General features: G+C 37.6%; 1 protein-coding gene across 1 annotated transcript in view; it reads right to left on the bottom strand.

Moving 5' to 3' along the window:
- Positions 1 to 3,075: 3,075 nt before the first annotated feature.
- RUNX1T1 (RUNX1 partner transcriptional co-repressor 1) overlaps positions 3,076 to 23,054 on the bottom strand; it is a gene marked incomplete at both ends in the record, with an annotated part of 132,192 nt that continues 112,213 nt past the window's right edge. Inside the window, 3 exon segments of the mRNA XM_080693949.1 lie at positions 3,076 to 3,351; positions 14,175 to 14,365; positions 19,839 to 19,907. Of these exon segments, the coding sequence (XP_080550075.1) occupies positions 3,076 to 3,351; positions 14,175 to 14,365; positions 19,839 to 19,907 (536 nt within the window).

The following is a 23,054-nucleotide window of genomic DNA, read 5'->3' as shown; positions in this document are numbered from 1 at the left end:
CCAATGAAGATCACTTTGTTTAAAATGTGTAATACCTACAAATTATACTCTCACATAGCCTGTATATAAGTGACAAGCAAAAAAGGAAAGTAACAAAAGTTTTCTTTTCTTTCTCTTCTTTAGGTTTATGAGGTCTGCTTTGTTACCAAGAAGTGATATGGTTTGCAGCTGTATGAGCTTAACTTTTGGTATCCTGGTTCTTTTGTGCCCATTTGGTTTGACTAGACCAGTTTTTGTTAGCTACTGGTGCAATATACATGCTGTCAGAGGTAGAGTGAAACTTTTTGCCACTGAGGAGAATGTAGCAAAACAGGAGGAGAGGAAGAGGAGGAGGAAGAGGGGAAGGAGGAAGAGGAATCAGAGATAGAGCTCAGAGTTAGGGATTTTTTTTTTGTATTTGTTTTCACTCAGGGTGCCCTGAATTAAAAAGTAATGAGACATACTGTACTAATCCTTATTTTACACACTAGTGTTAAGAATAACAGTGCTGTTTCACATACATCACAGCTTCTAGAGATAAAGACGTGTGGGTATGACATACCTCATTTTTGGGATCATTTAACCCTTCGTAGCCTAGAACATATAATAGCTCTGTAAGAAAGGACTGTCCAGTGTCACAAGCAGACTAGAAAGCAGAATGAGGTCAAAGGATTCTGGGAGCACCATGGTAAAATATAACCCATCCAGAGCCTGGTTATGTGCTTTAATTTCACTTTAAGCAGGTGTGCTGGCAGATGGACTTCCAACATGCAGATAGATGTGTTCATTTGCTTATCAGAACTTTCTAAACTAAAAAGCCATTTAAAAACAAGGGAACGCCACCCAAACAAAATTAAAACCAACTTGGATATGAAAATACAGGGAAAAAATGCTTTAAGAGAAAGTCAGATTTGAGAGACACAAAGCTAACTGTTTGAGGATTGCCTCTATGCAGATAAATTAAAAACCATTAAAACTGTATCCCAGGGCTACATTACCCCCCCGCCTCAAGCTCATGGACTGTTGTCAATTTCTAAAGAAATGCCTGGTGTACATGTATGTGGAGAAGTGTCTTCCCAGCCTTGTCAACTTTGGTTGTCTACACAGCCTGCAGCACTGGCGACTCTCATAAAGCACACAACCACATCCTGGGCTACTGTGTTCTAAATTAGCAAGTAGTTCTGTCTGGACCCTGGACAACGAAGGGTTAATGGATTCACACTATACCTTGCTGAACACTTTTAACCTGCTGATCATATGGAGAGTAGTACATGGTGCTTTTCAAAGATTCCGATTTTGGTCCATCAGATCAGTCTTTGGCTGACTTCCCTTTTTGTAAGAATACTGTATAGCCTGGCATTCAGCAGTGTTAAAGCTGTCAGTCTACACCTCAGCATTTGGAGCTCTAATGATTTTTTTTATTTTTTTTTGTAAAATTAGAAATACTTAAACGACCTTACAGCAATATGCATGCACTGTCTTTTTTTTTTAAAGTAGGATATCTTATTTTATTTTTTAAAAAGTCCCTAATAATGATTTTTTTTCAAAATTAAAGAAAATATGAAAAAGAAAGAAAAATTCCACTACTACTCTATGCTATAGCTAAAACTGATGAAATGGCTCTAGCATATTTAAAAAGTTTGCTTGGGAAAAAAAAATAAAGCATGCCTAGGGAGTCATTGTGACAGTGCAAAATACATTTATGTACATCCCTCTTACAAAAACACCAATATGTTAGCATTCCGTGAAGCATGCTGGTTTTCAGGAAAAAAAAAAAATCCTATAAGAGTGAAATAGCAGCTCCGAAAGATAGCTTTTTTTTCTTTTCTTTTCTTGAGGACAACCAAAAAGAGTTTTTTTTTTTCCTTTTTTTTTAAACTACTAGAGAAATATCACTAATACATACAGATATAAAAGCAGCATAGAAAGATACAGGTTTCTCACCAACTAGGAATAAAGAGACTAAATGTGGGCATATGGATACGCTACGATGCATCTGCACATTTGTCCAACACGTTTACAAGAAAAACACCATTGGGAAACCTCACAGGACAGAAGTGTTTTAACACCAAGAGAACTACTAGTTTTTAATTAAAAATCCAAACAGGGTGGGGTTGAAAAATTTTGGAAAGGGGCTGGAGCTGGAGCCACCATTTTTTAAAAAAATTATTTATTTCAATATAAAATGAATGAGCTGGAATAGACCCAATGTCTTCCTCTGTGGAAACTTGCAAAAGTGAAGAAACGTTGGTTGAAGGGTTATTTAGGGCAGCTGGCTGATGTCGAAGCTGCCAGAATGCTAATTAACTGCAGGCTGAGTCTCTTCTGTGTGTGTGTATGTGTGTGGATATATATATATATATAAAGGAGCCTTTGTATTATGGCATTTTTTTCTTGCTGCTGTATTCATACATCCCACTGCAAATCATCTTGCATTTTTCATTCTGTTGACCTGGATATTATTATTTCTTTTCAGAAACAGGAAAAAAAAGAACCAAACATCTGTCTCCTTCCAATCTGCTGCACATCTGCGCGTTTTGTAGCGGGTCTTCAAAGTTCAGTTAGCAACCCACGGACGCCATTCATCTTCTTGTTAAAATGTCTACTGCTGTATCCAATGCTCATGCCCTTGAGGGGTTTCCTTTTTTTTTTTTTTTGTTTTTTCATTATTGTATATAAAGAACATTGTGACTTTTAATATTAGCATTTTTGCTTTCAACAGCAATTAGCAATCTCTTGGTTTGCTGTTTGGTAAAGCATCGGTTAATGAGGTCATCTAGTTTAAAATCCCAGCTACTTGAAAATAACAGGGAGGAGGTCAAATCTAGCATTTCATGTTATATTCTCTGCTCTCTTTTCAGTTCTCTAAAGAAAAGATATCTTTGTTATCCACAATAAGTCATAACGACCCGTTACTGGCCCTCTGTGTTTTTCTACCGCCTCAAGATACAGTTAGGTTCTCGCTTGCTGAAGTATTGAAATAGGATAGTTCATCTCTAAACAAACAAACAGAAAAACGACTTTCAGCGTCTGAGGATGAGGAATTGGTTTTGTGTTGGTTACGTTGTCTTTCCTCCGACAGTTCTGAGCTCGCATCTAGCGAGGGGTTGTCTCTATAGTGGAAGGGGTGCCCGGGGTGGTGGACCTTGGAGTGGCTGCTGGTGGTGTGTCCATTGGGCTCCCGGCCCCACTGCTGGGTGTGACAGAGGAGCTGACTGCGGGCGTGTCTCCCTGCTGAGGCGCCTGCAGGGTCTGTCCACAGATGTGGTGGTGCTTCTCCCAGTCTTTGTGCTGACAAAAGGAGCCACAGTATCGAGCTGTGTTACAGCCACTGCAGGTTTCGCTTGCTTTACGGCCACAATTCCAGCAACTCTGTAAGAGATAACAGAAGAAAGAAAAATACCAAATGACACGAGTGTAATGTACTGTCAGGGCAAAAGGTTGATATGTATGCTAGGGGATACCTGTCTCTTTAAGGATTACAAGCCTAGATGCAAAATGCAGGTGAGTATATGTGTGTGAATACACATGCTGAGCATACAGAAGATGCAGGTTTTGGGGAAATTATTGTCCTCATTTCTGGCCAACTACCATGATAGCATAGAATAAAGTGGTTGAAGACCCATTCAGTTTTTAATATGAAATTCTTTCTTTGTAAGTTTGGCTCTTTGTATTTAAATTTTCCATTCACTTATACTAATAGAAATCACTATGTCCAAAATACTGCAATGGTCACTTTGAACAAATCTAACACTTAAGACAGAAGAAGCTTCTTCCTTTTAGTTACAAGGATCACAAAAGAACTACCAGACCCCTATATTGAGTTCAAAAAAATACAATGGAGTAGATAAAGGATTCTGTTTATGCTCCATCCCATGACAGGAAGGCTGAGACAAGGCTAACATAACATCTCCTGCATTCACTTCTTCCCACTCCAGTTATTCAGTGTAACCTAGAACCAAATGCTAGTATGGTCTTAAGAGAATTCCTTTTACTGTAGCAACCTGGTGGGAAGAACCCTTGATACAATTCTGATATATCCTAAGATCCAATGCCTCTTAGATAGCATGTGCTCAATAAATATTTGTGAAATGAATAAATTAGATGATACCTAATTTGGTTTTGAAAAATGAGGAATCTTGAAACTGGGTAAATAATTCTATTTGTCATACAATGCTTCCCAGCTCATGAAGTTCCTTTGCAACTTGGGGAAGTCAGAAAAGCAGAGGAAACTGGGATTCATGTGTGAGCTAGGAGGATTACACTTCCACCCTGGTAAGTCAAGCTGCCAGGCTCAGATGGTGTCTTGTGAGATGTGAGAAAAGCCAACTTAGGTTGCCTCCGAGATCTATCTAAACTATAAGATAAACACCTCATAAATCTAAGCATAGGCAGTCCTCAGAGACAGAACAACAACTGGGATGGATCCCAGGGAAGGAAGGAGCAGTGGGAGGAGGCTGACAATGCCCCCAGGGCCCCCTCCTAAAGCAGCTCAGGAAGCCAACTTTAAATGTTTGCTTAGATGGTTGAGTGTCTTTAGTTCCTTTGGCAACACATTTCCACTGTGAAGTGCTATAACAAGTGATCTCAGCTTTCTGCCATGCAATTTCTTACTCTGTATCTTCATTGGTTTAGACTATTTTCTTGCAAAATGAATTTTCTCCCTACAGTTTGGTAACCCTAACCAGCAGACAGTATGTGGTTACAAAGCAATTAGGCCAGATTTTAAAGGCTGGCAAAGATGTGGCAAGTGCCCCCCCACTGTGTTCTCCATACATCCTTTGCTTTCAGCATGCTGGCTGTGTGACTCAGGATGAGCTCAGGAGTCTACTGAAAATACCTCTGTGGAATCAGCCCACCATCCTGAAATGGGAGGCTTTACCAGTGTGCTCTATGGGCAAAAGAACTATTAGCAGTCAAGCAAACTTATCTAACAAAGGGGCTTCGAGAGGCTTTCTGGTGGACCTCAAAACTAAGGTTTGCAACTTAAAAGAGCTCAGATCTATATTATTTTCTTGCCAACCAGAAATTATGGCCCAAAGAGGAAAAACAAAGTGAAATTTATGGTCTCAAACTCTATCCAATGAGAGACATTTCAGGTGAACTCAGATGAGGCCTAGAAACTTGGTTGATACATTCATGTCATATAAATGAAGCTAAAATAAGTAATTAGTATGAAAAAGTATTAGAGCAAAGTAATTTTTGTCTATGTCTACTAATATTTCCAAAGATGTGAACCTCTGGTCAGAGGCTTCATTATGATAATTAGAAGCCCTCCTCTCTCAAAATTAATTTTATTGCATTGCCAGGATGCGTTTTTCACAGGGCTGGCTGTGCTCAAGTGTGGGCCTGGCCCGCCCTTCCACAGTGAGGTAGGATGCTCAGCTCTCTGAGGAAAGTTTACTTCTCTGAGGTTTTGCTTTTAGAAGACTGCCAGCTGGGTCCTGGAACAAGCTCAGCAAATAAGCGATATTCCTAAATTACATCAGAAAATCCCAATTAGAGAACAGAGACTCAAATCCAAAACAATATTTTAAGGAAATTAAACATCTAATCTGAGTCAAGTGGCTTCTTTAGGAAATACCCGGGTGTGAGTCCTATCCGTTTTTTGGCAGCGGCACGTTTTGGCAGACACAGGATGGTAACTGCCCAGTGCTCAATGGCTCCTTCAGATTGAAATCAGATGTATGCAACATTCTCAATTTAAACTGATTAAACACACAGACTAAACCAGGTAATTACAAATGCATGTGTCGGGGAGTGGAAAGAGGAGACAGAATGGGGACTTCTTTATTTTTTAGAGTGTTTTCAAAGATGGGAACAATTTTACAAATAAAAAAAAAATGGAATTGTGCCAAATTCAGAAACAGATGTTTTGGATCGTGAAGCTGCTGGGAATTGAGGCTTCTTGCCTAGCATTGCCTGGTTCCGATCCAGGATTTAAGGGCTCTGGCTAGTTTTATCTCTAATTCTATTCTGAATTTGTTCAATTCTATTCATTTACCACCCACCACTGGGACAAAACAACCTTTGACTGTAGAAAGGTACATTAAAGAGCAATTTAAATGATCTGTGGTGGTGGTGGGGAAGCCTTGCATATTTTTATTGCTCTTGACATCACACTGCAACAAACGTGAGGGGAACTTTAGCACATGTTCAACTAGCAGAAACCTCCAAAGTGCATGTTCCTTTTTAAAATCTCATAAGAAAACCGAAGAAGCAATTTCTCTTCATATCTTTTTCTTAGATGGTGCTGCTGCATTTCCTGTTTTCTGTATCTGCAAGGCTTTTCCTGACCAGCGACACCCGGCCTTTTGACAGCAACAACCCTGGGAACAGAGGAATGTGTGGGACCCACCCTGTGAGTGTTCTAACTGGGATCCTTTTAACTGGGATTACAAGCTTTCTGCTGTTCACAAAGGTGCAGGCTGCAGATTGTGTCAACATTCAGGTGAGAGGGTATATCGATAAAAAAGGGAGAAAGAGTTCATAGCTTCATTTGCACTCATATTTTTCAATTTATTCTTTCTATATTCAGGCTCATCGTTCCTAATAGATGTTTTATTTATTTGCTTTATTTTAAATAATTGAACTTTCAAGATTCTCAAGAATGCTAATGACTGAAATTATAACAGTGAAGAAGGTTCAAGAATACCATTTCGTAGCACATTTCATTTCCAAAGCTTGTGTACTTTATATAGTTTTTGCTTATTTGTGATCAGAGTATTCCGTTTGGCATAAATAATATTTTATTTTCCTTCTGAAAAATGAGAATAAGTCAACTGGCCAAAGTTGGACTGTGACTCAGATGAAAGACCTGAGGCTGAACACAAACCTCCTCTTTGCCAAACATTGCAGACACAAGGCTATGTATGGAAATAGAAATGATGGGCCAAAGCTGTTGATGCCAAAGCTATCTATCAAATATTTGGGGCACTCTGCTTCCTATCAGAAATTCTCTTTGTCCCTAAAGGAAAAAAAAAGCATTTCTTTTATCTTGTTATTTTTGACACAAAGAGAATGGTTTTTCTATCCACCAGCTAAATATATCCCTTCCAATCCTTACTATCTATAAGAGAAAAGATTTCCTCCTGAATTGAGTTCCTCTAGGTCTTACACACAATTGATAGTCAAATTTAGTAGAATGGTTATTATTCGAAATTCCTGAAATGTAAAAAACTCTACAGAAGGCCACACATTGAATTAAATGCACAAGATCACAACATCTTATTCTTGAATTGCACTTGACAGTTTACAAGTGACTGTCAAATGCATTTTGCAGCTCAGGAAACTGAAGACTCCAAAATCGATGATTCTGAAGTAAAAGACTTGTCCAAAGTCACAATGTTAGGCAGTGACATAGCCATGGTCTGAGTTGTCCCAAGTATCCGAACACTCTATCCAAAATGTGACAACTTCATCAGTTTCAGATATTAAGTCCAATTGTGGCACAATAAGTTTGAAGGGCACTCAATTCCTGACGCAGACAGAGGTTGGATCAGGAAATTGGAGGCCCCAAAGACAAGATGTCATGGTGTGTATGGAAATGGTACAGGCTTCAGAGCAAGGCTGACCTGTGTTTCATTTCCAACATCATCACATGGCAGCTTTCAAACCACAGGCAAAGCTGCCCAGGCTATTGGAGCAACTGAACCTGTAGAGCAGAAGTAAGAACTGCGGGATTATTCAGGGGTATATAAGTGCTAAGCGCACTGCCTGAGACACAGAAGGCCCTGAATAAGTGGCAGTCAGTAACACCAGCTCCTCTTCATGGCAATGGGTAGAAAATGGCCTTTGGGAAGCTGAAACAGGAGGATCGCAGGTAGGAGGCCAGCATGTGATAACTAAGAGAGGCCCCTGTTTCAAAATAAAAAAGAGCTGAGGTTATATCTCAGAGATAGGAGGCCCTTGGGTTCAATCCCTAGCACCACAAAGAAAGCTTACGGCCTGCTCCAAATTAAGTGCCTTCAGCACTATCACTGACAGCTGCAGGGAAGGAAGTCAGCCTCCCTGCACTTCACCTCATTAGTGGGTGATCACTCAAATCTCAAAACTGGCCACCACCGACCAAACCTGCATCCTCCTCCTTGGGCCCCTTGTTGAGATTTCCTTTGATTTTGGTCTCCAAGATACTAAAATTCTCTTGTTACTTCCCCTTCTGTTTATTCATTTCCACCTAGGGTTTGTCAGTGGGGAAGTGGCATCCACAACTATGCTTTCCTGCCCAGGCTCTCCCTTGCCAGTCCTGGTCTCATATCTCAACTATAAGTACATGCTTCTCAGACCTGTTGCCCTGCCTGTGCCTCCTTCCTGAGCTTTAGGTGGAGCTTTACAGGATGCTCTCTAAACATGACTCTGGTGCCATCAATTTTACTCATTGGCAATACTCAGGGCCCAGACTTGGATGTTTTATTGTAAACTCTACTTTAGCCCCTGAACCCCTCAGACGACTTCCCAGCCTACCTCCGATACTTTCCTATCTCATGACTATTACTCAAATTTCCCTGCTCTGCTTTTTCTATTAGAATCATTTAACTACCCCTCTCTATTTTTCTCTCCCTTCCCTCCCTCCCCTCTCCCACACATGCACGCACACACACACACACACACCCTACAGGTCAGCTAACTTTGGTAATAAAATACGTGTCATCTAACATGTTCCTCTAAACTGTTTTGCAAAGAAGGCTGCATAAACATTATCCCAATTTTGCAGATGAGAAAACCAAAGCTCTCAAGAGGTGAGCAATTCAATGTCATCCCCAGCTTAGTTCTCCATCCATTCTGCTATGAACACACACACACATCCAAACAGCTGGCCTTCTAATGAATAAAAAAACTTACTGAAACACAGCATCATGGCCTTTTTCTCAGAGAATTACAAATTCTCCTGGGAACTGATGGGTCTTAGTGGCTTGTGTTTCACCAGGACAGATGCTGTGAGGCTCCTGCGTGGTCACTATGAGTTTACATGGTGGCCTTTCTGCAGTTTGGGCCACATTGAGCAGAAAAACTGGGGTTTGTTCAATTAATTCTAGATGGAGCAATGAAGAATGTCTAACTTGCTTGTATTACGAGGCCCCGGAAATATAAAGTGTAAAGGTTTGAACTGTGCCACAAAACTGTCTATATTGATATTACTGTTGTTGTCTGCAACTATATGAGAACAATGGATAAATGCAGTCTTAATCTGGGGGAAAATATCACTCCAGTGGCTTACATCTTAGAACTATGGGAGCAGTGCAATTACTTATTACTGATTTCCATATGCATTTCCAGTTATCTACTTCAATCACTTAAGCAAGAACAAGTAGAACAAGTTGTGTATCTAAAAGAAAAACTATAGACACTGTATAGGAGATAGCCCACACTGACAACGTTCATCGGGGAAAAACTGGAGGTTCACAGATAGAAAATGAAAATGAAACCCGGGCATGTTGGTGCACACCAGTAAGCCCACTACTTGGGAGTCTGAGACAGGAAGATAGCAGATTTGAAACCAGCCCCAGCAACTGAGGCTTTCTTTACCTAGTGAGACCCTGTTTCAGAACCCAAAATAAAAAGGGCTGGGGTTGTAGCTCTGAGGTAGTAGGCCTCGGGTTGCCATGCCTGATTCTTTTTCAAAGAAAAGAAAAGAAAAGAAAAGAAAAGAAAAGAAAAGAAAGGAAGAAGAAGAAGAAGAAGAAGAAGAAGAAGAAGAAGAAGAAGAAGAAGAAGAAGAAGATAACAGTTTAAGTTGACCAGATTCCATGAATTTTTTGACTTGAGACCTATAAGAAGGTGGTGGCCTGAGAGACAGACAATGGGCTCAGGACCAACAGACACATATTGATTGTGAGATACCAAGCAAGTGATCTAACTCCTCTGAGACCCAGATTTTTTACTTGAAAAATGAAGAAAACAATACTCTCTTCTGTCAGAGCTGATGACAAGTAAATGAGCTAACATATAGAAAGCAACTCTACCCCATACTTGGTATTGGGCTAAATATTCATTGTAGTCTTCTCACTTCATTTGAAGCAAAAACAAACCTCCTATAACTGCCGACACCTCTGCTGCTAACCACAGTGCCTGGGACAGCCTGGCTCACAGGAGTGGTCCACCCCAGCAGGAGTACCTCCATTACCCTAAAAGCATCCTTGTCCTCCACAAGTAACACCTATGCATTATTCATTCCTGCCTCCAGGCTTTATTTCTGCTGGTCTCCTGAACTAAGTATCTTCAACTCTTCTCTCCTCCTCCTAGATCTTTTCCATTTGTTACTGCCAACCTTCAGAACCACTGTTTTTTTTTTTTTTTCTAAATATAATGTGCATTACTAGCTCCATTTCATGCCCATGAAAACTGAGGTAAAGGAAAGCAAAATGCAGAAATGACAGGGAGAAGTTGTCTGGGAGACCTGTACTTAACAGAATCAGCTCAGAAGAAGCAAACAGCCAATACTCATTTGTCTATTTATATCATCTACAGACAGATTTGGATTATATAGACTATGTGAACAGTCTAAGAGTTGACTGATGTATATAATAGGAGGTGGCTTCAAATAGAGAGGGAAATAGGAAGGGAAGGTTTTTCTGTTCGGAAGAGTTTAATATATACTATGAAGGAGGACTGTGGGAAATATGAGCAGATAATAATGTCCTGAGTTCTTGCTCTTGGAACAATAGAAATCAGAATGTTCAAAAAGAAAATAAGATTTTAAACATTCCAGCAAAGTAAATGAACAACATCCCATTTCTTTGTGTGTGTGTGGGTATGTGGCATTAGAGATTGAACCCAGAGACATTCTACCTCTGAGCTAGACTTCAAGGCCTATTTTACTTATTTTGAAACAAGGTCTAAGTTGCTGAGACTGACCTCAAACCTTCATTTCTCCTATCTCTGCCTCCCAAGTACAGATAACAGGCATGCAATACCACACCCAGCAACATTCTGTTTCTTAAGAAGAAACTAAGTCTGACAGGAACACAATGAATTTCCCATGGATCCCTGGGATGGTAACTGAGTTGGCACCAGATCCAGTCTTCTAGGGCCTGCTCTTGAATTTTTTCTGTTGCAGAGCAGAAGACAACCATCTACACAGCCTCTATGTGCTGTGGCCATTATGACACCATCCAAACTCTTTCCAAAGTTAAGATTGGGAGGCAGCACTTAGAGTTCCATGAGGATGTCAGGTGTGGACTGGGGCTAGCCCACAGACACAGGATGCAGAGTTGGCCTGCACCTGACCTTACAGTGCTTGGTCTTGTTTTTAATCCTGGCCAGGATGAACTATTTAAGCATCTGTATGCTATTTGCTCTTTCCAGTCCAGGAAGATGATCTGTCTAGCTGAATGAAAAAACTTTTTTGAGCTATTAAATGTCTTCACTAATGCTGTTTATGCACAAGATAAGTGAGCAAAGGTCACCTTCCTGCCTCCCCCACACATACCTTGAGCAGATCAAAGTCAAGTTTCTGAAGGTGATTCAAGCAGCAATCTTTCTTGTCCACTGAAAACCCATAACTTCCTCTTCCTTCCAGGAGGCTCATCGAGCATACCTTGCCCATCCTATCTCATAGGTGTCCAGCCAGCGCATCCAGTTTCCCACTCCCAGCTCTACTACCAGCCATCCTCATCTATCTTCCTCCCCAGGTGTCTGAAACCCTTTCTTTACATGTCCTATCTCTTGCCCCACTGTAGTCTGTATCATGCTTACAGAACAGTCATTAGTCATGGGGCTCTCACTCCTCCCAAGACCAGCAAAGCTTCCCTCCTACTCTTTCCTCTTCCTCCTTGAAAGAGACCAAATGAGGCAGTGGGGAGTGAAGAGGGGTGGAGGGCTACTGCTGACTAGCTCCTGACTATCCTTAAATACCAGAAGCCTTCACATTAAACTTAAGGCCCTTACAACTTAGTTATTTGACTCTCCCAGTAAATTGTACCCTCTGTGCCAGCTCTCTGATTGCAATAAAAACTCGATAATCTGTTGAAAGAACAAATGAAAAAGTGAATGTGAACAATTTAGAGCTGATGTATCAGATAACCTCCTTCCTTGGGTAGGTCACACACAAAAAAAGCTTATTAATTCCCAAGTGCCATTTTAAAATCAATAACTGTTATATGTAATGGGAATGTATATGCTTTTCCAATAAATTACTATCATAGTACAGATTTTTCAATACTTTTTTCTAAGAAAATGAAGACTAATGCACAAAATGTCTAAAGCACAATGCTGGAGAGTCTTATTTGGTGTTGAGTGGATAATATTTGAAAAAAAATTTCTGATATAAAAACATAGGTGAGTATTCTGAAATGGCACTGGATGATCTTCTGAGCTGAAGAGCTGGGTCACACAGTCCTGAACTAACAGATTCCCTATCCTGGGGTGGATACACCGAGAGCAGTTCTATTCCAGCCCAGAGAAGCCTGAAAACTCTTCTTGGTGTCTGGGAGTATCCCGGGAAGCTGACTCCACCTCTGTTATATCGATATATCTTTTTTTTTTTTTTTTGGTACTAAGAATTGAACCCAGAGGCATTTTACCTTCAAACTATAACCCCAGCTGATGTTATTTCTTATTTGGAAACAGGGTCTTGCCAGGTTGTTAAGAGTCTACTCATTGAAGCTGTCTTCAAACTTGCAATCTTACTGCAACCCTCAGCCTTCCATCTATTAGGATTCCAGCAATATACCATATCTTTAGTATATGTCATAATGATAAAGATAGATGTCAAGAGCATATCTTTTTCTGGATTGGTTTAGAATAAAGACACAAAGCTTATATACATTGAAGAAATACAACATGCTACTGCATGAATCCAAATACTTAATTCACAACTTCATCTCAAACATTTCTCTTTAGAATTTAGTGATGAGTAAAACATTCTTCAAATACGAGATGTTCAGGTGAAAGTGACCATGTCTAGGAGCTGACCAGTGTGGCTCACAATGTTATTAACTTAGACAATTTCTCTTCAGAAGATGCTAATAATTAAAAAAAAACAACAGATGCACAAAAAGGAGTTCATATATATCTTAGTTGCAAGATGTCACTAAAATTGAATTTCTGTCTAGCTTAATTCGAGAATGGAAAAGTCAGAAGTTAAAGGGTAGATAAACTTCCTTTTGTCCCTCTCTTCCTGAGAAACTTTCAAATGTTAAAAATCAATTCCTTTTGTCCCCGTGTTATTCATCTGCTACGCATTAAATAGAAACTCTGGGTATTGAGTGATTCCCGCAGGGTCTTTCATCTACAGAAAAGCCTGGTACAAATTAAATTCTTACTCTCTCACACAAATTATAGATATGTATTGTAGTAGACCATTGATTTACCAGTTCATGCCTTTGCAGAGTTCAGCTTTGTTAGAATAGCTAATTGCAGCCTTTATCTAAAGTTACTTTGGGGTTGAGGATTGTGATGCTATATTAATTAATGTGAAACACTTCTATGTTGCTCTGATTTTATAGGCCATATTTTAAAAATATTTTGTTGCATTTTAGTTATCTACTTCCAAGATCCTTGAGTCCTAGGCTCTATGTGAGTGAGTGAGTGAGTGAGTGAGTGAGTAAGTGAGAGAGAGAGAGAGAGAGAGGGAGGGAGAGAGAGAGAGAGAGAGAGAATGAGAATGTGTCTATGGGTAGGAATTATTATACTGGAATAATACTAAATATTATTACTTCTGTCAGCAATGTTATACTGTGACCATCATAAGGATTATGACAAATGTGGAAATAGAGATTGTACACCAAAACTTTTAAAAAATATTTAGTTGATACATTGTTTTGGCTTGAGACTTTAGGTCCAATGGCTAAAGAAGCAACTTTGATTTCAAGCACGCAATATGTCTTTGGAGATCACAGCATACACAATATTCCTATTCTACTCCTTCTATTAGAAGAAAACCATACACATCTGTGCCTACATATATACACACACACACACTTACATAGGTTCCAGTTTTGAATCTCTAAATAGTGCTGGGAAGCTAAGAATCTCATAATCTGTTCGCCAAACAATTAAAAAGATGTTTTTGATCAAAGAATTTTTTCTTTGATGTATCTAATAAAGCGGTAAAACTGAGTCAGATCCTCGTCAATTCTTCCTTTGCCTTGACTTCCTAGTATCTTTCTAATTGTTTTCCCCAACTGGAAGCAAACATGAACGCTCAGGTTAGTGAAAACCACCTTCTCTCTCTGGAAGCCCCCCAAACACTTTACCTCGCTCGAATCCTCCTGCTGATTGATAACCGCCAGCGCGTCCTCCGCGGCCTGCCTCTTGGCCTCCGCGACTGTTCGCTCCATCTTGGCTCGCTCGGTGGTGATCATGTCGTGGGCTTTCCGCTCTGCCTCGGACACCGCTTTCTGCAGTTCGGTCATTGCCTGGCGCTTCACCTCGTTGACGGCCTCCTCTGTGAGCCAGTCAGGCCAACCAAACAAGAGAGGATCTCTCAGCGAGCTCTGGACCCAGGACTCTGGTCGCTTTTTAACAGAATTGTATATGCCAGGCATGGCTCTGATCCACATTATTGGGCTGTTCTATCAAAAGGCTAGCAGATCTTTGAAATTCACTTAGGAAAATCAAGGGAGAGGATTTTTAACTTGTACATCTGGGACTATTTTTAAAATGCATACCTCATTGCTACAACTTTTCTACCACACTATAGCATCTCCAGAAATGTCTGAGACCAGACTATAGGTACAACCCAAAAACACCCACAAGAAATCTTTCTGGGTCATTCAGACATATAAAAAAGGTCGGTTTTTGCAATACTGTTAGGTTAATATGAACATAGAATGTGCATGGATAAACTTAAAAAATAGATGAAGAAGATACATTTTATAGGTGCATAGATTTAAGTACAAACAATTATTTTGCTGGTAAAAGAACACTAGTGACAAGATAATGCAGCAATTAAGTTTATATGGACTTTTTAAATAAAATTTTAAGGAAATAGATGATCCAATTTTACTTTTTATTAAGTTATTTTCTGAATAATACAGATAGGTGCTGTTTTAGACTAAGGGGCAATTATTTTTAATGATGACCTCATTTCTAACTTCTAAGCTGTTGTCCATCAACTTCATCAAATATATCCAGTGGTTCACTTGTTGCACTAGACAAACAAGTGAAACGCAACCAACCAAAATGATCAGGCCTGCCTGCAAACCTGCCAGGTGTCAAATTAGCTCTTTATTTTGGGCTGCAGTAAGGGTGCAAAGATTAAACTAATATACAACATAAGATTGACAACTAAAACAAGTAATTTCCATTTTTAAAAATTAGCTGTTCTAATTAACAAGGGAAAATATCCTCCCCCTGAATTAGTTTATCTAATTTTCATCTTTATTCAAAGCAAAATGACAATGATTAATTGAAAATTTAATAAGCAGTAATTATTAACTTGGCAAACGTAGTACCAATTAACACTCTATTAAAACTAATTATGACATGTCTCATTCAAGTGTTTGCACTTAATTGTTTCACCCACTTAAAAAGCACCTTAATTAAATGTTCTGTTTAATTAAAAACATAGATTCCTAATAAAATATTTTACTGTAGATTAAAAATGTAAGAGATGCAAGTACTCCTAGGGTCTCTTAAGTTCCTATGCATTATGTCACACTTCTATGGTCCAGGACTTCAGGCCCAGCAAAGGTTTCCCATTCATAATTCCATCATGACTTTTCTAGCCATTATTCCTGAATACAGTCATTTGCAGTTACTAGCCACTAGGTTTTACAAACTAAAATAGAAGAGAAAGATCAAGACTGAAATTATTAACTAAAATATGTTAAGCCTTTGTTAGCAGCTTTGAGGTATACATTTAAAATCTGGAGAGAATCAAGGTTTTGCAGACAGAGCTTAGAATACCTTTTTTCACCAGGAGGTGAAAGATGCCTTTATTACCCTATCATAAATGACTCAGGGCACCAGGGATGTACTGCCCTTCTAACTATACAGCCAGGGTCTAATTTAGTTTGAATATTCAAGGTGAATTAAAATTCTATCTAAGTGGTAATACAGGACAATAATTTTTGCTTACGATCAAAGCTGTAGCTTGACTAATTGTATATGCAAATAAGGCAATTTATATTTAAATTATGCATTCCTATTCTAATCCCACAGGCATATACAGACCAGCAAAGAGAATTGGTAGGACATTTACAAGGTGCTTGAATATTTATTACCAACTGCAAACATTTTCTGATCGTTTGAAAAGAAATATACAGAAGAAAACATTAAGTTGCAATTTTGAAACCATCTTTATGTTATATGTTTTTTCCAGTCTTATAAAGATCCTTTAACTTTTGAGTGCATTTGTTATCTTTGCTGTTGATTTAAAAAATACTACTTTTAGGGGAAAACTGATGTGGTCAACAACATTTGTTAGAATTTCTAGTACTTAAAAATGTGCATTTAAGATTTTTTTTACAACAGTATTATTAGAGCAATATGCAAATTTTACATAGGAGATATAATAGTGTTATATCAATGTTTGGGTTCTGATTTTAGTAATTGCATTATTTACTATGTGAGAATATCCTTGTTTTAAGAAATACTAAAATGTTTATGGTAAAGATATTTCATCTGCAAATTATGCAAACAAATACAGGAAAACGTGTGTGTGTGTGTGTGTGTGTGTGTGTGTGTGTGTGTGTGTTTGCTCAGAGAAAGCAAAGGAGGTAAGAAAAGAGAAAGAAAGAAGGTACTAGGACAAATATTAGTAAAATGAAGAATATGTACAAAAGCTACAGGGGACCGTTTTATTTATGTATGTATTTATTTAATATTTCTTTGTTTGCAACTTTTATCCAAGTTTGAAATCATTCCAAAATAAAATGGTGCCCCAAAGCAACCATATGACATAATTTCCAGCATATTATATACTTTTTGCAATATAATTTTATTTTTTAAAAACAGGATGCTTTAGCTACACTACACCAAAATTTAGAACATTTGGTATGTTTAAAATGTTGTAAATTTTACTTATATTTGCCACAAAGATAATGTATAGTACTCAATTTGCAAGGACATTCATTATAGGTTTCTAATGTTTTTCTTCTCACAGACAATTTCATAATCATAGAGGGGAGCTTTCAAGTTCTAACAAGCTGAGTGCAGGCGTGACATTGTGACCTTGGTATTTTCACCATGTTGGGCAATGTCACACTGAAAATTCCAGACACACCTCTTTAGATGCCCACATAGATGAATACTGTAGGCAGTTATTGGAGATTTCCAGGTAAGGCAGTTATTAGTAATTTAGGGATTTCATTTATTCCTTAAAATTTAGCATTCACCCGTAGAAAATATCCCAAACTGTTCTTATGCAGATTAGGAATAGCACTGTGAAAAATATGAGTTTAATCTGCACTGTAACTCAATTATATTTTATAATGAAGATCTAATACACATGATAGATATAGCTAAAAAATTATCCAGTGATTTTCCTGGAAATTTTTAACTCCTAGAGTGCATGGACACAACAGAACCGAGTGCTTTTTTTCTTCTTACTCTCCCAGACCTAAAAATGTATCAGGATTGGATGCAGAAACCCACGAAACAATGTAGAAAAATAATGGTGGATTCAAAAGATTACAGTATGTCAGGTAGAGGAAAAACTGATTGCCGGGCGTGGTGGTGCACGCTTGTAATTCCCGCGCTTGGGAGTCGGAGACAGGAGGATCGCGCTGGCTTAGGAGACCTTGTTTCCAAATTTAAAAAAATGTAAAAATAGGGAGTGTGGCCGGAGGTAGAAGGGCTTCCAGGAACCCCAGTACCACCAAAAACAAAAACAAAACAAAACAAAAAAAACAAATAACAAAAAAAATACTGATTAAGTGGGAAATACACAGCACAGTTTGAATCTGCTTCCAACTGCTTACCACTTATGGTGGGACTTCCTTTGTGCTTAACTATTCAAGTTGACCTTCCAACAAGGGTGGTGTGTTCAGGAAAATCTGCTCTCACTTAATAGCATCCAACAAAGACTTGAGCAGACAAAAGCATAGAAGGAATTTGGATTATACAAGACCTTACTGTCAACTTTTCTTTAAAAACTATCAAGACTTTAACTTAAATACACATAATGAAGGGAAACAGGTAAAGATTCTCTTCCCCTCGACATAAAAAGCCATACTTCTGCTGTCCAAAATGACAATTTTTGTACCACTTATTGGAATAGCATGAACGGACAGCTTAAAAATGGAGAAGAAGAATGATCAGAAGATGTAGCAACTTTATTTTCAGGTGGGTGTCACTCAGCATGTATTGAATAGCTTGAGAGAATCAGATAACTAGTACCATAAATAGGGTTTTACTGTATAGGTGAGCAACATATACATTATAATACTTAAGCTGATGAGTCTTATTTGCATTTTTTATATGAAAGAGCACTTTTTTTCTTAACCTAAGCTACTAAACTTAGAATCCTATATTTGTGTGTCTCTGTGTGTGTGTGTGCTGGAAGTGGGGATTGGACCCAGGGGTATTCTACCTCCAATCTACATCCTCAGCCCTATTTTTATTCTTTATTTTGAAACAATCTAAGTTGTGGAGAGCCTCACTAAGTAGCTGAGGCTGGCCATGAACCTGAGATCCTCCTGTCTCAGCCTCCCAAGTACTGGGATTACAGGCTTTTCCCACCCTGCTCTGCTTGCTATCAGATTTTGAAATTTATAAAAATTGGTATTTCAGGGCTGGAGATGTAGTTCAGTGGTAGAGTGCTGGCCTAGCACATATGAGGTTCTGGGTTCTATCCCAGTACTATAAATAAATAGGTAAGTAGTAAAATAAATAATAAGAACTAGTACTTTTAGGAAAATCTATAATAATATTTGTATAACATACAAGCCATCATAGATTCAGGAAGTTGCCCTGAACTACAAGCACAAATCAAAACCCAAAGAGAAATCTTTGGAGGAAAAAAAAAAAAGTCAACAAAAAAACCTTTTTCTTGACTTTCATTAGCCCTGCCAGCCCTAGCTAGACCCTTTGGCTGTCTGCAGAAACAGCATTTCCCAAATCTGCAAGGCAAACAGACAAGCTATTCTAACAGTTAACATTATAGCAGCTCAAAGCTACAGTATATTTTTCATGTCATCTTTAACTGTTGAAGCAAGCTTATGCATTATGTTCTGAGTTAGGTTGCATACAGGTTTTGCTCAGCTAGAATTCCACCAAGACAACGCCAGATCTGAACTTCAATGACCAAACACAAGTGAATGGGTCATCAGAGGCTTTAATCTACTACAAAATATAGAGCAATATATATTTCAACGTAAAGCAGACCATGTGTCTGGAAAGTTGAGCTAGAAGTTTAGTAGCTTTGTCATTTAACTTAAAAAGTAATTTAGCTATGACTATTGAATATTAATTAGCACAGATCAAATTTAAAAGTTAATTATACCTAAAATCCTTAACAAATCAACCAGATTTGGTATGATTATTTAAGAATACAGAGGAAAATGCTGATGTATGCAGCTAAATTTTCAAAAGAGTGGATTTTTTTTTAATCAAAGAAAAACTGCATGAAGGCTAAGACCTCCTATGCCAAATTTCAGCCTGAATGCATTACAGCTCCCGAAAGAAAAAATAAGGGGGGTATAAAGAAAATATTACCAGCCTTTTAATTATGATGCCACTAGCAGATGCTACTAAAATAAAAACTATTTCATGTTTTAATCAGGCCTGGTTTAAGAATATTAATGAGGGTTTTTTTTGTTTTGTTTTGTTTTGTTCTGTGGGTTTTCTGTTTTGTTTTGTTTTTGCTATTGTTGTTGTTAGCAGTAAAGTCCTTTCTTGTCATTCTTCACATCACTGCATTAACAACTGCACACAGCTGCCAGAACACTAAACTCATGTTTTTAAACAATTCTTACCAGCTTTCTTCCAGATCTCCTCTGGCACATATCCAGATGCAGGCCTGTGAAGGAATTCCCGATGTGCATCTATTGAAAGGACAGAAAGGGGTGGAGAGAAGAGGAGAGCACCATCAGCGTTGTCCTGTCCTCACACAGAGGAAGCAAGCAATACCCCTCTTCTTGGCTTCCTTCCTTACAAAAAATGCAATTTTAAAGAGCTGAACATCTCAGTTCTAAAAAACACACAAAAATAGCAAGGCCAGCCACCAGAGCCCAAGGAAATCGAAGGTCATTGGTCTAACTGCCTCCCTTGCTCAAACCCAAAGCAACCTTATTTCATCCTACTAAATGATGCTTGGGAATGCTCTTCCCAGCACTTGCTCACTGTGGGAATTTCTATAGGTATCTTTTATCTTGTTACAGAAAGTAAATTACATTTTGTACATTTCCTTTCAGGAGTCAAACTGGTAGTTAAAAAAAAATCAAATATCATGGTAATCTCATTTCGAGTTCTAACTCTTCCACCTTCCAATAAATAGGGAGCTCTACCTGATGGCTAACCAATTCTTACATTTAACTACATCTTTAAAATTCCACTGAGAATTAAAGTTTTTCATGCAAATTAGATCATATGGATTTGGCATGGGTGAAAACAAGGAAGACCTATGAGAATGAATTCACAGACATTCAGTTGAACAAACAGAATCTGATATGTGCTTTCCAAAAAAGGAAATAAAGTCCACTTTAAATGCTATGCTTAGTATGCTTTTGAACTTTAAAAGTTCAAGAAAGCTAATAATAAAAGTAATATAAGACTGCTAATTTTCAAGTGGACAAAGGAATGCCAATTTTCACAGAAATGACATCAAGTTTTTTATATATATGCTTAAAATAAAAAGTATATGCCATTTTCCCTAGTTTTAAGATATGCAGGCATATCTTTCACATTAAATTTGCCATGAAAGACTTAATATTTAGAAGTTTTTAGGAAGAAAGTCATCAATTAAACTTATAAAATATAACTATTCAACCCATAAATAAATTTCAAGTAGAACTGAAATTTTCTTTACATGTGGAAGAAATGCCAAGTAGCAGACTAACATTTCAAATAGTACTTTATCTAATGATCTGTTGAAGGTCAAAATAAAAGAAAAATCAATTTACCCAAGTATATGTAATTAAATTTTAATGCTTTCATATTTTACAATAAATAAATTACATTTATTTATACAAATAAATGCTTTCCATCTTTTTAGGGAACACAGATTATCAGTTGGCCAGGACTTTAGATTTCTCCAACTATGTTGAATTAGAAAAGGTTTATAAAAGTTTGGTAAAGTATATATGAAATATATATATTTTGCAATGTTTCTTAAAGTCTAAAATTATTCTTAATATCAGAGGTTTCTTTTTAAATTTTTAATTATAATCTTGTGATTACTTAATAATCAGATGGAATGGAAATTTCCGTGTATTCTAATATGCATTCTTAAAACAAAGAAAGCCAGCCAAAACTGGTACATATACAATTTAAAGAATTATTTATACAATGATAGAGGTTTTCTAGATCACCTTCCACACCACTATAAATTCCTCCAGAGGAAAAGTGCAGTAAGTTCATATTTAGCCATGCAATACAGTGAAAGAGAGATTTACTTATGACAACTTCTAAAGACAGTTTTGAGGATAAAAGACTGACTTTGGCATAACTAATTGGATAAGAGTAAATTAGGCAAGTCCAAAGACAGAAAAAATTGCCTTCTACAAAGTAGCAAAATGAATTATTTTTATTAAAAAGCAATCTTGAGATCTTAGCAGTTAGAAAGACCTCAAAATTGCTTTTTGATAAATAGCCAAATGTTATTATAAAGAACAAAAAAGGTGATGTTATGTTATCCAAACTGCATGCATAAAAGATACTAATTTCTAGTCCCAGGCAACATAGAAGAGAGTTAGTTCTAGACCCTAGTGAAGCTGAATCTCAGCTTTGTCAACCACTAGCTGGATGACATCAGGCAAGTTAGTTTCTCCATGTCTTAGTGGACACGTTTGCAGAGTAAGGACAATACTACAGTCTGAGAACACTGCTCTGAGGACTGAAGATGCTTGACATGGCACATCCCAAATTCTCAATAGATATTGTTTGCTATTTGTTATCTCAATTATCATTATTACTTAGTAGCCTGTCTAATAATAATTGGCATATACTTATTTCCTTACAAATAACTAAGATGACAAAAATACTATAAACTTTTTTTTTTGTTGTTATTCTCCCAGCATGGAAGCAAATAGTCTAAAACTTTTAAAGAAGTAAAACCATTGGAGAAGTTTGAACTGAGCAATAGAAACCAAGCAATTTTTTTTTTTAAATTTCCAGGGTATGTGTCACTTGGGGATAGAAATTATTTCCACAGTTAATTCACTGTCTCTGTCCACAGAAGCAAAGACGTTTTCCATAAGAGGTAACTTATTTTTGTAGCTCTTAAGCCTCTTAGATATCGATAGCCCTCGAATTCATCTAAACATTAATACTTAGGGCTCAGTCAACCTTCTATCTTCCGTGTGTTGTAGAGTAGGAATCTTGAGGGTTCATACACTACACTAGGAAGTTGTACAGAGTTTTACCTTGGCTATAGATCCCTAAATTTCTTAATTACATATTGCAATATCCATTCAGACCCAAATACCACCTGACCTAGAAACCCCAAAGAATACCAAAGTTAATCAAGCAAATATTTTCTAATAATAATCTATTTGAAAAGAATCTTTTTTTCAAAATAGCCAAGTATTAAGGCAAATAAAAATATGTACACATTTTGTAATATTATCTACAGTTTTAAGTTACTGTGTTCTTGCTAAACATCATTTCTAACAACAGAAAGAACAGAGTGTTCTGTGGTGCATATACTCCTCCAATCTATTGGATTCCCTGATGAATATTAAAGCCATTGCATTAATATCTACAGAAAACAAATGATTAAGGCATTTACTATCTCTTCTGATTAAAGAGCAGTAATATCAGAATCTATCTATGCAAAAATGAGCTTATAGGCAAAAATTCTGAAATTGATCACTATGAAAACAAGAGGTAACTCTCTTAGGACTTTATTCTTGGCTAGACAAACCTATGTAAAATATGTTAAGACACTAAAGAAGCAAATTGTTAACTATTCACTCCTAACAACCTATAAATCATCAGTTGCCATAAAAATGGACAGTTGTTCTAAAACAGAC

The sequence above is a fragment of the Muscardinus avellanarius genome (assembly GCF_963383645.1).
Source record: "Muscardinus avellanarius genome assembly, chromosome: 4".
Taxonomy (NCBI): Eukaryota; Metazoa; Chordata; class Mammalia; order Rodentia; family Gliridae; genus Muscardinus; species Muscardinus avellanarius.
The sequence above is the reverse complement of the archived record's forward strand: the minus strand, read 5'-3'. Positions and strand labels throughout refer to the sequence as shown.